Source organism: Emys orbicularis, chromosome 19, assembly GCF_028017835.1.
Source record: "Emys orbicularis isolate rEmyOrb1 chromosome 19, rEmyOrb1.hap1, whole genome shotgun sequence".
Classification (NCBI taxonomy): Eukaryota; Metazoa; Chordata; order Testudines; family Emydidae; genus Emys; species Emys orbicularis.
In genome coordinates this window covers 123,500-137,160 of record NC_088701.1, presented here as the reverse complement: position 1 = coordinate 137,160, position 13,661 = coordinate 123,500, and the positions used below count along the sequence as shown (strand labels likewise).

Sequence of the window (13,661 nt, the reverse complement as noted above, 5' to 3'; positions counted from 1 at the left end):
AAAGAAGGGCCCATTTTACAACTCCGTTGGCTTCAATGCCTACAGCAGCACAAACGCTCACTGTTCTGAGTTCTTGTATACAGGTAACCTTCACTGTCACCCTAGGAAAACATAACTCACAATTCCAAACTCCTGGGGTATATGAGTCTGTGGACATTTATGTGGGAACATGCGAGTGGTGCTTCTAGGAATGCTAGGTTTTCCCATATTTATAAAATATATTACCATAGATGCACAGTGAATGTGGCCATTGGTTTAAAAGACTCTTCTTAAAATATTTCAGTAGAGCACCATGTAGCAGCACTTATTCCAGAATAATATATTCAGTCATACCAAGAGAAGAGAGATTGGTTTTGGACAGCAGGAGAATAGTAGAAATTGACCAAAAACCCACACTTATCTGAACCTCTTGTTCCATGCTTTGGACAAACTGGAACTGAGACACTCCCCGCCCCACCCCTCAAGATTTTGGTTTTGCAAAACCCAGACCTGACCAAGTTTTTTCAAAGTTGAGCTCTGGTTTCCCCAGCTCACTTCTAATATGACACAATCTGCTCCTTGCTCAAGTCAGTATTTCTTAGGGTATGTTTACACTGCAAGCTGGGGGTATAATTGCCAGCTCAAAGAGACATACCCACACTAACTCCAGTTGAGCTAGCACACTAAAAATAGGCTAGCCACTATGGCTCAAGCAGCAGGAGGGGCTAGCCACCCCAAGTATGTACCTGTCCAAGCTAGGCATGTACTTGGAGGAGCTAGCCCCTCCTGCTGCTCATGGCACTTCAGCCATACTTTTAGCATACTTGCTCAATTGGAGCTAGTGTGGGTATGTCTCCTTGAGTGGAGAGTGTAATTCCCAGCTCAAAGTGTAGACACACCCTAAGACCCATGAGGAGGTTTCTCAGATTGAAACCCATCTTGAAGACAACTAAGCTTCGCTTGAAGTCTTTACATCAGGATTGGATGTCTTCCTAATAGATATGCTCTAGATCATTAGCAAGCTATTGGGCTTAATGCAGGAATCACTGGGTGGAATTCTATGGCCTGTGTGATGCAGGAGGTCAGACTAGATGATCATAAAGGTCCCTTCTGGTCTTAAAACCTATGAATCTCACAGAAACACTTATATGTTTGAAAACCAGTGATACAGGAAATGTAAGACACATTTATTCAAAAGCTATGGATTTATCTAGAGAGTAAACTTCAGTGGCTTCCCCTGCAATTACTGATCATAATATAAAGGTGAACCAGTCTCATGGATAAACATAGGTCTCTCATGCTTGGCAGTGAAACAATTTTCTTTCACTGACTCACAAATAATTATTTATAAAAGACACAGTTGTTTGCTCTATATAACCAGAGAAAGGCTCTTGCCTGTAACTTCAGCCTCTGTCAGGTGCCACAGATCACAAACACAGGTCTGCAGGATTGGTGAGTGATAGCCATACCTTCACACCACTGCAAGGTTGGACAAGAGAACTGCAGCTAATATTTCACAACCAGAGGCTACATCTGCTGACTCGGGTCAGTTGACAGCAAACTGACTGGATACCACTTAATTTTACAGCTTCCTGTTCCTGCACCACCTTTTGTCTGAGCAACTAGTCTCTTAGGCCGGTTGCTGCCCAGACCCCCTGGAGAACAAACTCCTGCCACCCAAACCAGTCTTCTGACCTGGCTGTACACTATCCTGCCATGCCCAAACCTGGATCTGCCTGCTACCTACGCTAACCAGACTGCTCCTGCACCCAGGGCCGGCTTTAGGAAGTGCGGGGCCCAATTCGAACATTTTTGGCGGGGCCCCGGCAGGGATGACTAAAAAAAAAAAAAATGTAAAAAAAAGCCTTTCATTTCTTAGCAACCGGTTCCCTATAAAAAGTTCTGATTTAAGGGATGTGCCACAGTATGTATATTTTGTACCAATAGGGTTACCATACATCCATATTTTCCTCCCAGACGGCGATTTAAGAACCAAAAAGCCTGACATGTCCAGAAAAATACGGATGTATGTTAACCCTACCTAAAGTTCTTTTTTAAAAAGATGGGCCTGAGCTAGAAATGAGCTCCGTTTCACATGTGTGGGTCCCTGCCACTCCCTGGAGGTGTGCTAGGGTGACCAGATGTCCCGATTTTATAGGGACAGTCCCGATTTTTGGGTCTTTTTCTTATATAGGATCCTATTACCCCCCACCCCCCGTCCCGATTTTTCACACTTGTTGTCTGGTCACCCTAGGGTGTGCACATGTGTGGGTCCCAGCTGCTCCCTGCCCCCCTCATTGATGCAGGTGTGCAGGGTTACTGCCCTGGGAACTGCAGGGCACCAGTGGACATGGGCTGGCTGGAGGCAGGGCAGGGGCTGACTGAAGGTAGGGTCGTGTGGGGTGGGCTGGCTGTCTTTAGGCAGGGCCACAGGGGGGTGCGGCATGGGTTGGCAGGGCTGGAGACAGAGGAGTGCGGGACTGGCTGGCTTCAGGCAGTGGGGTGTGGTAGGGGTTGGCTGGAGCCAGGGCAGGGGGTGCGGGGCGCTGGTGTGGGCAGGGCAGGTGGTGCGGTAGGGGCTGGCTGGAGACAGGCTGGCTGCGGGCAGGGGGTGCGGGGCTGGCTGGAGACAGGGCAGGGGGTACGCAGTTGGCTGGAGACGGGCTGGCTGCGGGCAGGGGGTGCAGGGTTGGCTGCAGACAGGGGCTGGTGCAGGCAGGCCAGGGGGTGCGGGGCTGGTGTGGGCAGGGGGTGCAGCAGGGGCTGGCTGCGGGCAGAGGGTGCGGGTACAGGGGGTACAGCCCACCCTGTACGGTGAATGCCCCCTTCTCCTCCCTCCCCCACCGGGGTAGCAGCAGCAGCAGCAGCCCGGGGCTCGGGGGCTATTTAAAGGGCCCGGGGCTCCCCTGCTTCTACCGCCCCGGCCCTTTAAATAGCTGCGGGAGCCCTGGGGAAGCGGTGGGGCTCCAGTGGCTATTTAAAGGGCCGGGGCGGTAGAGGCAGCAGGAGCCCCAGACTTTTTAAATAGCCCCAAGAGCCCTGCAGCCCTACCCCAGGGCTCCAGCCGTGGGGCTCTGGTGGCAATTTAAAGGGCCTGGGGCTCCAGCCCCTGCTGGGAATCCCAGGCCCTTTAAATTGCCCCCTGGGGAAGCTGGGCCACCCCGGTACAGCGCACCTGCCGGTACGCCGTACTGGGGCTTGGGCGCAGGGCCCTCTTAGGGGCGGGGCCCGATTTAGGGGAATTGGTTGAATTGGCCTAAAGCCGGCCCTGCCTGCACCTTGCCTATGCACTGATTACCCTCCTCCCACCAACTAATGTCCTGGCTGCTGAACTTGCTGCACCATGGACTATGAAACTACCCCCCGTGATATTTCAGCAAGGCCTGGCTGCTGCTGACCATGTGCATCAACACGTGATCAGCAGCCCTGACCTCAAACCTCACGGCTCTGCTTGCTCACAGCAGGCCATGACAGCATCCCAGGTTCAAATGTGTTTGAATCACGATAATAAATACTCTGTTTTTTTAGCTTTCCTCATGAATATGAATTGATAGCTGAATCTCAGAACTCTGGGGTTGTCAGACTAGGGAAATTAAGGGACTTATTACCTGCTCCCATGAGTAATACATGCTAGAACCAATCGCTTCTCCACTTTCCAGAGTAGGCAGGATATATGCCACCTGTGTGATGAGGTAACCAGACCCGATGAAGAAGTTCAGAGCCGCTCACTTATTTCTATTCATGTGGCTGTTTCTGGGTGGGTATAAAAGGGCATCCTGCAGCTATGAGCATGAACATTATTGGTTGCGAGCTTTAGGGTAAGTGGTGTTGACAAGTTTCTGTGGTTTAAAATGCAGAACTGTGGACACAAAACATTTAATTTCCTCTAACTCATCAGCCTTCTTCCTTGTTCTGACTCAATCTTGTGATCTCTCTCTCAGTGGGTTGACTCTTCAAGACCAATACAGTAACTAAATTCCTGGGTGGGAAGCCTGATCCAGAGTCATTGTGACAATGTACAATGCTGGTTGGAAAAGCAGCTGTGGCAGGCACTCCAGAATTTTTGTGGCTTGTGGTTCACAGAAGCCACAAGAAGCATAATTTCCCTTTCACCCCTCTCTGCCAATTGCTATGGTAATACAGTCCGTTAGAATTCTCACTGCAGCTGCATCATTGTTCCTGTGGCAGCCTCTTAACCACAACTACAGAACCCTGTCTCTCCTACCACATACACTACCCACAGAGAGTCAGGATTATAGCATTGCTGGAGGACTTATGAGAGCTAAGGCCGCGGCAGCATTTCCATTCTAAACACCTGTCTTTTATAAATATATAACCTACAAAGAAAATTACCTTTTGGGTTGAAATTTTTCAGTCTTATGTGAACATTGTGTGTTCATTATTATACAGGTACAGAAATGTCTGTCATATTCATTTGGGGTTTGGGATTGTTTGTATACTGGTAATAAAAATGGGTCTGAATCTCCTCACACGCATACTGGAGATACTGTATTGACTTCAAAGGAGTTTCTCCTGGTTTACATTAGTGCAAACAGCAGAAGGAGAAAGAGCATGAAAAGCCAGGTTACAAGTTATGGAAGGGCTTTGCTGGATACATGTGTGTTGCTGCTCACCAGCTGCTTAGGCATCATCTGCACAAGATAGGCCTAAACCTCAACATTTGTATTTAGAAACCTTCAGCATCTGGGGTATTTGAACTGGGGCTCAGGTCCACCTCTAATTTAAATAGCTATTTGCGGCGGGAGGTTATTTCATTAAACAAAGCAGTCACACTGAAATCTCCCTCTGCTGAAAAACTTAACCAGAACAGGCTCTCACGGGCACCTTCTATCACTAATGCCAGAACTCCCTTTGGTTCCACCCCATCTCCTTGTATCAGTCAAACATGAAACATCTCCAGATATGTGAAACACAGGTTGGAAAGCTTTCCCTGTTTCCCCATATGTACCCGCATGCCCAGACGCCTCACTGAGCCTCACACTCATGCAATCCTCCTATGAAAGAAGGGCCTAAACTGCAAAGTTTGTGTGCAGATCAAGGTCTACAAAGCTTGGAGGTGCTCAAAGCTGCAGTGGAGATAAAGGCCCATCTCTATCCTCTATACCCACCGTTATGTGCCCCACAGATCTTTGCCCACATACACAAGATGAAGTACCAGCACATGTAGGTCAAAGAGTTCTCTAGTTCAGTGGTTCTCAACCCGGGGTACATGTACCCATGGGGATACTCAGAGGTTTCTAGGGGGTACTCAAATCATCTAGATCAGTGTTTCTCAGCCTGGGAGTTGCATCCCCCGGGGGGGGGGGGGTGTCACAGGATGGGTTATGGGGGATTGCAAGTGCAGGGCTGGCATCCGGGGGTGGCAAACAGGGCTTCAGTCATGGGCAGCAGGGTTTGGACTTCAAACCAGGCTCAAATATCACAGATATACACGTACAATAAATATATTCTAATCTATTTATTTTATTTTTAAATTTATTTTATTGTGTAATTATATGGTAAAAATGAGAAAGTAAGCAATTTTTCAGTAATAGCATGCTGTGACACTTTTGTATTTTTATGTCTGATTTTGTAAGCAAGTAGTGTTTAAGTGAGGTGAATCTTGGGGTACGCAAGACAAATCAGACTCCCGAAAGGGATACAGTGGTCTGGAAAGGTTGAGAACCACTGATCTAGTTCCTCAGTGGAGACAAAGAAAGCCTTAGGCCCTTGGATTCCTATGCTGGTGGCTAGCAATTCTCCCTCCTCCTCCTGGTGCCCTCACCAATATTCAGCTCTCAGTCACACCTTCTCCAGGCAGTCTGTGGAGGGTTATTTTCCCTTTTCTCCCTAATGTGGAATTACCTTTGTTTCCTGAACATTTTCCCCTTTTGTTACCTAAAAACAAAAGCTCAGCTTCAGGATAGCAGCAGCAGAGCAACTTCTCTGCCTGTTTGTGGTGGCAACAGGTTCTGTGCTTATTCAGAACAAATTCCAGAACTAGAGAGTTTTAGACCCATTGTCCAACTTTTCTGATAAACACAACAAAGGAACAGAGAAAATAAACCAGTATCCACATGTTCTGTTTCTTTTCTAAGGTCTGGTTTGCTGTTTGGTGGAAGTCTCTTGACTTCAGATTCATGCCCCTACATCAGTGACTAGAACACAGGACTGAATTATATTTCCAATAAATGTACCACTGACTCACTGTGTAACTACTTAACCGCTCTATGCCTCAGTTTCACTCTGTTAACTGGGGATAATTATACCTACCTAGCTTTGTAAAGCATTTTGATATTTATAGATAAAAAGTGCTACTGAAGTGTTTTATGTTATGCAAAGACATTTATAGCAAACAGGGCTATAATGTGATACAACAGATAAATGCTAAAAAATCTTAGGCACTGCAGAGACTTTAATTCTTAGGAAGTTCCTGGCACTATAAAAGTTCTTAATATAATAACAAGGCTGCTTTTGAAACCAATTACATTCATTTATGGTGTCTCCATCATACAGTATAAAATAGTGCCCAATAGAAGTTTAGATCAAATTTCTAATCTGGATTAAGTGTCATATCCTTCTCATGTTTTAAATGTGATTTCCCACACTCAGGTCTTTGAGCTATTCACTGCAATTATCTGGATATCAGTGCCTCCAACTTCAAATTATTTGGATTATTAGTAGAACTTTCCTTAATCAGGATATATTGTACCCAATTCAGTCAGTCCCCATTAAGCTCTTAGTGGAAACATCACACCAGAGATCCCGAAATCCCTGATCTCCTCTCCCATCTCAGCCAGTCAGAGGGGAGAGGCGTGTGCTTTGACTCACTCTGCTGCCAACTCATTTCTGCCTTCCACACCTAGTAGTTTCTGCTCACCTCCCTGTTTCAACACCAAACGCAGGCTCACTACCAAGACTTTTCTAAATAAATCACTTTGAAATGTACAAGCCAGTGGGTGCAAAGCCTGAGGAAACTGAACATTTTCAGAAAGGAAAAACTCACTCCACAGATTTATTGGAAGCAAGATCATTGCAAGGAGCTGTGGGAGATATAAGCTATTGAAAGTTTGGGTAAAGTAGTAAATATTTACATTAAGCGTATTTCTGAATTCACATGCCTAGAGCCAGCGGCTGTATCTGAGCCTGCTACTATAGCATTGGAAAAACACAACACATATGGCTATTAGACATGGATCCAAACCAGAACCCCGGATCCAAGCTAGGGTGACCAGATAGCAAGTGTAAAAAATTGGGACGGGGGTGGGGGGTAATAGGTGCCTGTATAAGAAAAAGCCCCCAAAATCGTGACTGTACCTATCAAATCGGGACATCTGGTCACCCTAATCCAAGCACAATGAACTTTGGGGAAGTTTGAAAATTAAATTTGCAATTCAGGCCTATTCCAAATTTCTTCAGGACTCCAAAAGGAGCTGAACTAGGAGCATCAATTCTGAACTGGCAGCTTCTTCAGCTTATTTCCTTTAACTACTAATTTCTGCATGACTTTTACCAAACAGAAGTAGTGAGGGACAGGTGATTAGATAATGAGAACATTATTTCCCATTACAATCCAATTGTTTTCAGTTACTCTTCTAGAGGGGGAAGAGCAGTGTTCCAGGGGAGAGAAGGAGGAAGGATAGCACTGGGGAAGGATTGTTTGGCTGTTCGGATTTCATTCTTAGCAAATCTGCAACTCCTAACTATGTAGAAAGAATACAAGGAATAGTCCCAGGAGGAATCTAATCCCCATGTGAGGAACTCTGCAAATAGTGGTTCAAGTACACCAAAAATAGGGAAGGGAGGTACCCCTTATTTCAACCTAGTGTAGAACCCAGGAGTCGGGACTCCTAGCCTCATGAGTTTAACCACTCAGCTTTTCTTACTGTATTGGTTTTGTTAAAGCACAGAAAGCAGAATCCGGAGCTTTCTTTGGGCAGATGCCCACAAAAAGGAAGTACAGGAATTCTTCAGAAATGGATCAGCTTCTACATTCACATCAACATACAGGGAGTAATAGACACTCATGCCCCGTAGACATTTAATCTCATAAATAGTCCCTGTCTCTCCCGCAATCCCCCATTTGTAGTTGAAGCAAGATTATAATTTATCCCTAGAGCAGAAAGCCTTTTCATTTGCACCCAACACTGAGATCTCCTACAAGACAGTTGCTGCATCTCCTTATTGCTTTTCTAATTAACAATGTACATTCAGTGACTGCATTAGAAAAAGTTAAGTGCTACGTTGTGGAGCAACCTCTTCTATGTTTCCTGTTAACCTTTCCCATAGGGAAAAGATTTGGTCTTTTTATAAGAACTTTTTTCCCAGCATGCCACCCCCAGGGGTGGGGAGTAGGCCTTTTAAATGTGGCAGAGAGGCACAGCTGCTGCTTTAAAGTAGCTAGCTGTTGCATCTTCCTTCCTTCCAGATGAGGTGAATATCCTTAGGTTCTTGGGAAGACAGCATGGCATGTTCTCCTGCACATGTTCCTGAACTGCATTTACTGTTTTAAACTAGGAAAACACTGGGTTCTTCATCTTCAAACAGATTTTTTTTAATCCTAGCACTCTGCTAGCAAAAGTATTTGCCTGAAATACAAAACTGCTCTTAAGTAGGGTCTAACTCTTCCCCTGTGGTACGGAAGGCTGTAGTTTGGGTTCTGTTCCTGTATGGTGTAGAAATGACCGGGTGGTAAGAATAGTCAAAGCTACCATCGTCCAATCTGAACTGAATCAAGCAGGCTGCCAGGATGCAGAATAGTCAGAGCTGGTATGGGCCAGCCTGAGAAGAGGCCCTAATGCGGTCTGCTAGTCACAGCTTGCGGTAGGACCCTGAGAGGCTCCCCAACCCTCTGCAAATAAAGTTTTCTAAACTCCTGCTCTAAAAATTCCCAGTCTCTCCTTCAGTACTCTTGCTGAACTGGCCTCAGAATGAAAGAGCTGTAGTTAGTGGCTCAGGCATGGGACTAAGTACTAAAACTAGCATGTGATAATCCTGGTTCTGACAATTACTATGCTCCCTCTGTAACCTTGGGCGGGTCACTTCACCTCTCAGGCTCTCTGCTTCCCTAGCTGTAATGTGGGGATAGTTAGTTACCTCCTCACGGGGGGGGGGGGGGTGTGAGAATTAGCTGTTTAGGAAGCTCTAAGAACAACATTTTTTGTGGAATTGACACTGACAGTGAGGGATTTGCAGGCAGCTGCATCTCACAAGTTTTCTTTTCACAAGGAAGAAGCAGAAGAAAATGCAGTTTTTAAAAGAAAAAGAATGGCCATAATGACTGAGCAAGTGTTCCTTGCTCCTACCACAGGAAGGATGTGACAGGAGAAAATTTATACTCTGATGCCTGGGGTCCACTGTGCTTTGCTATTCCCTTCTAAGTGAGAGGGAGAAACTAGATGTGAGCCAGAAGTAGAATCTAGGCATCCTGATTACTGTTCCCTGGGTTAACCATTAGACCCTAGCACCTTTTTAACAGTGAAAATTACAGTGAAAAAAAAAAAAGTGATGTCAGCAACATGTTAGTGTAACAGCAAAGTTAAATAAGGAGCATATGCCTTAAACAAACTGTACTTCAGAGAAACAAATAAGACATCATCTACCAGCACAGTACGAAAATAAACAGCGGAACCTGGTGGATGCCCTAGGCGCCTGCGGATATGGGAGGATAAAGAAAGAAGATGCCTCAACTCTGAACTTTCCTCCCTTTATAAGTTTTAGCAGCAGCTTCTCCCCCAAAATGGGACTTCTAATCGGAATAAATACAGACAATTCCTTACTTTCTGCTTCATAACATCTGTAATAACATACATTCTTCGCATGCACAGATACCTGTCTCCATATGTGCAGCACCAGTACAATGAGACCCTGATCCTGACCGGGGCTTTTGAGCACTACCCCAGTACAAACAATAAATAACACACATTTCTGACTCTTTCAGGTTGGGGATTTACCATTCACGCTGGTGATGAGGGCTGATGTGGCAAGCTGGATAACTTCACAATTCAAAGCAGGATACTTGCTCAGGAGGGAAGAGACGGCCTGCAGCAAATCTGCCAATTTAGCTTCAACAGCTCCTGAAACAACAGCTCCTGAAATAAGAATAGTAATAAACAATTGTAAGTAATGAAGGCTATTTGTTTAAAAAAGAAAAGAAAAGAAAGCATCCCCATGATTTAATACTGAGGGATAATAAAAAAAAAAGGTGAAAGGGGAAAAATCAATGACTAGTGTTTCACTGCATAATTTCCCCCCTCCCTCTCCACAGTAAGTATCTCTGCCGCCGAGACAGAGCTAAATCCCCTCTGTGGGGGCACTGACACCTTATTGCTCCCACACACAAGTGAAGCATGCAAAAGAGAAAATAATTAACATCCAAGAGAAAAGCATTTCCCCCATATGTGAAAACTTCAATGTACTAGGTGGAATGGAGTCAAGAAGTAGACCCTTGGAACCTGACCCAAATCCAAGGTTTGCCCACACCTTGAATAGTGGGTGCTTTACTGGCCGTTTATTCCTACACTTTGTTTCCTATCTTTTAACCAGTTACTGATTCATAAGAGGACCTTCCCTCTTAAGAGTCTTTGGTGTATGACTTTTTCAAAGGCTCTCTGAAAATTCAAGTATGCTTTATCAACTGGATCACGCTTGTCCACAAGCTTCTTGACACTCTCAAAGAATTCTACTAGATTGGTGAGGCATGATTCTTGCAAAAGGCATTTTGACTCTTTCCCAACATCATAGGTTCCTTTATGGGTCTGATAAATTCTGTTCTTCGCTATTGTTTCAACCAATTTGCCTAGTACTGAAGTTAGGCTTACCGGCCTATAACTGCCAGGCTCATCTCTAGAGCCTTTTTAAAAATCACAGTAACTGTCCTCCAGTCATCTGGAACAGGGGCTGATTTAACATGCCACTGTTAGTAGTTCTGCAATTTCAGATCTGAGTTTCTTCATCATTCTTGGGTGATACCATCTGGTCATGGTGACTTATTACTGTTTAATTTATCAATATGCTCCAAAACCTCCTCTAATGACACCTCAATCTGGGACATTTCCTCAGATCTGTTACCTAAAAAGAATGGTTCAGGTGTGGGAATTTCCCTCACATCCTCTGGAGTGAAGACTGATGCAAAGAATTAATTTAAGCTTCTCCGCAATGTCCTTTTCTTCCTTGAGGGCTCCTTTAGCACTTCAGTCATCCAGTGGCACCACTGATTGTTTGGCAGGCTTCCTGCTTCTGATGTACTTAAAATTTGTTTTGCTGTTAGTTTTTGTGTCTTTTGCTAGTTGCTCTTCAAATTCTTTTTTGGCCTTCCTAATTATACTTGATTTGCCAGTGTTTATGCTCCTTTCTATTTTTCTCCATAGGATTTGACTTCCAATTTTTAAAGGATGTCTTTGTCTCCAACCACCTCTTTACTCTGTTTAGTCATGTGGCACTTTTTTGGTCCTCTTACTGTTTTTTGTTGTTTTTTTTAAGTTGGAGTATATGTTAAGTTTGAGACTTTATTATGGTGTTTTGAAATAGTTTACATGCAGCTTTCAGGCATTTCACTCTTGTGACTGTTCCTTTTAATTTCCATTTAACTAGTGTCTTTGTTTTTGTGTACTTTCCCTTTTTAAAATTAAATGTGACTATACTGGGTTTCTTTGATATTTCCCCCCATACAAGGATGTTAAATTTAATTGCATTATGGTTGCTATAACCAAGTGCTTCAGCTATATTCTCCTCTTGGACCAGATCCTGTGTTCCACTGAGGACTAAAGAGTTCCCTCTCCCCTTGTGGGCTCCAGCAGTAGCTGCTCCAAGAAGCAGTCATAAATGGAATCTAGAAATTTGATCTCTGCATCTTATCCTGAGGTGATATGTACCCAGTCAATCCCCGATTATTATTGGATTTTCTCTTTTTGTAGCCTCTCTAGTCTTCCTGAGCATTTCACAATCACTGTCACCATCCTGAGCAGGTGGTCGGTAGTAAAATCCTACTGCTATACTTTTATTATTCAAGCATGGAATTTCTGTCCACAAAGTTAAAGTTTGATTCATTTAAGATTCTTTTTTACTATATTTGACTCTATGCTTTCTTTCCCATATAGTGCCACTCCCGCACCAAAGTGACATACTCTGTCACTCCTATATATTTTGTACCTGATATTACCATGTCCCTTTGATTATCATCATTCCACCAAGTTTCTGTGATGCCTATTACATAAATATCCTTGTTCAATACCAGGCACTCAAGTTCACCCATCTTAGTATTTAGACTTCTTGCATTTGTATATAAGCATTTATAAAATTTGTCAATATTTAGTTGTCTGCCTTCATGTGATGTAATTGAAGGAGACTCCTTTTCATTTGACTGTTTCTCTTCAGTTCCTACCTCTACTTTATTAACTTCCATCCTCTTTTCTTCACTAGGATATAGAGTATCCTCCTCTAAGGGATGTCTTGTACCACACTGTTTGCTCCTGCACACCTGTCGGCTTTCCCCCATGCTGATGTGATATGCCATTAAACAAAGTCACTTTGCCATTTACCATAAATGTAGATAGGACCCTCCCTGGATACCATCGATCCCTATGCAGGATATAGTTAGACAATGCTGCTGTTAGCAATGCAGGCTAGATTTTCAGCATCTGCTTCCTTTTAGTGGGTTTCATTGCAGTCACTAACACTACTGTTTAGAACGGCTGTAAATCAGATTTTTCATCCACCAGTAATTGCAGGTGCCATCTATAGCACATAGGAGCCTTTGCTTTTCATTTGATGAAGCAACTGGGTTCTTATTTGCGGAAGTGCTATAAAATGTGCTTGCAGTTATTTATAGATGCAATAAATATGGGTGCAATTAATACAAATAAGAGAACACATTATTAAGTGCCTGCTAAAAAGGGAAGTAGGCATTGAAAGTCTGGTCTGAAAGGTCTGAGAGTCATCTGACTTCATTGTTTTTTATATGTAATGTACCAAAGAATGCTGGCTGCTTTATAGAACAAAGACCCTGGGTCCTGTCCAGACCTTCTCAAGTCCAGCCCAGACTTGGTATGATGTTAACTTTTATGCTAGCCTTTCTTGTAAATGAACAAACATATGTAAATTTTAGACATTTACCTTCTCTTTGGAAAAGCTCCCGGAGGCTCTGGAATTTGCCATCGATGTTCCTCAGATGTCCAGTTACGTGCAGCAGCTTGTTGGAACACAGGTCCATTTGACCAATGCAGTTACCAGAGGTAGGTTTCTGGACTGAAGCCCAAACAGCGGTCAGGAACCCAGAGTCATGCTCAGAAGTAAAGTGCCCACTGTCTGGTGATTTGCCTCCAATCTGAATGTAACTGGCATTGTCCTGTACTCCTGTCCGATTCATGGTAATGTCAGAGGTATTAGTAAGCACAGAGTAGAACCTCTTTGTCACAAATCATGTTTTCTGGTACACATTTCTGCAGTCTTACAGACTTCTGCACAGCTTGCTGTCCCTAAAATAAGTAGAAGAAACATTCTATACAAGGCCTCAAAATTCAATACAAAATGCCTGGAATAATTGAGGATTTGAGATTAATTCTCAAGAATCATTTCTGTGATCATTTATTTAAATATAATTTTCTAATTCTGTTGCTGCTGCCTTTTGACAGTCTAGCAAATGAGACTTTAGTCACTTCAAATGTGTAGTAAATACCATTACG

General features: G+C 44.0%; 1 protein-coding gene across 1 annotated transcript in view; it reads right to left on the bottom strand.

Annotated features, from left to right (window-relative positions):
* GMIP (GEM interacting protein) overlaps positions 1-13,345 on the bottom strand; it is a 54,254-nt gene extending 40,909 nt beyond the window's left edge. Inside the window, exons 1-2 of the mRNA XM_065419501.1 lie at positions 13,093-13,345; positions 9,933-10,070 (exon numbers count right to left, since the gene is read on the bottom strand). Of these exons, the coding sequence (XP_065275573.1) occupies positions 9,933-10,070; positions 13,093-13,345 (391 nt within the window). The remainder of the gene's footprint in view (positions 1-9,932; positions 10,071-13,092) is intronic.
* Positions 13,346-13,661: the final 316 nt, after the last annotated feature.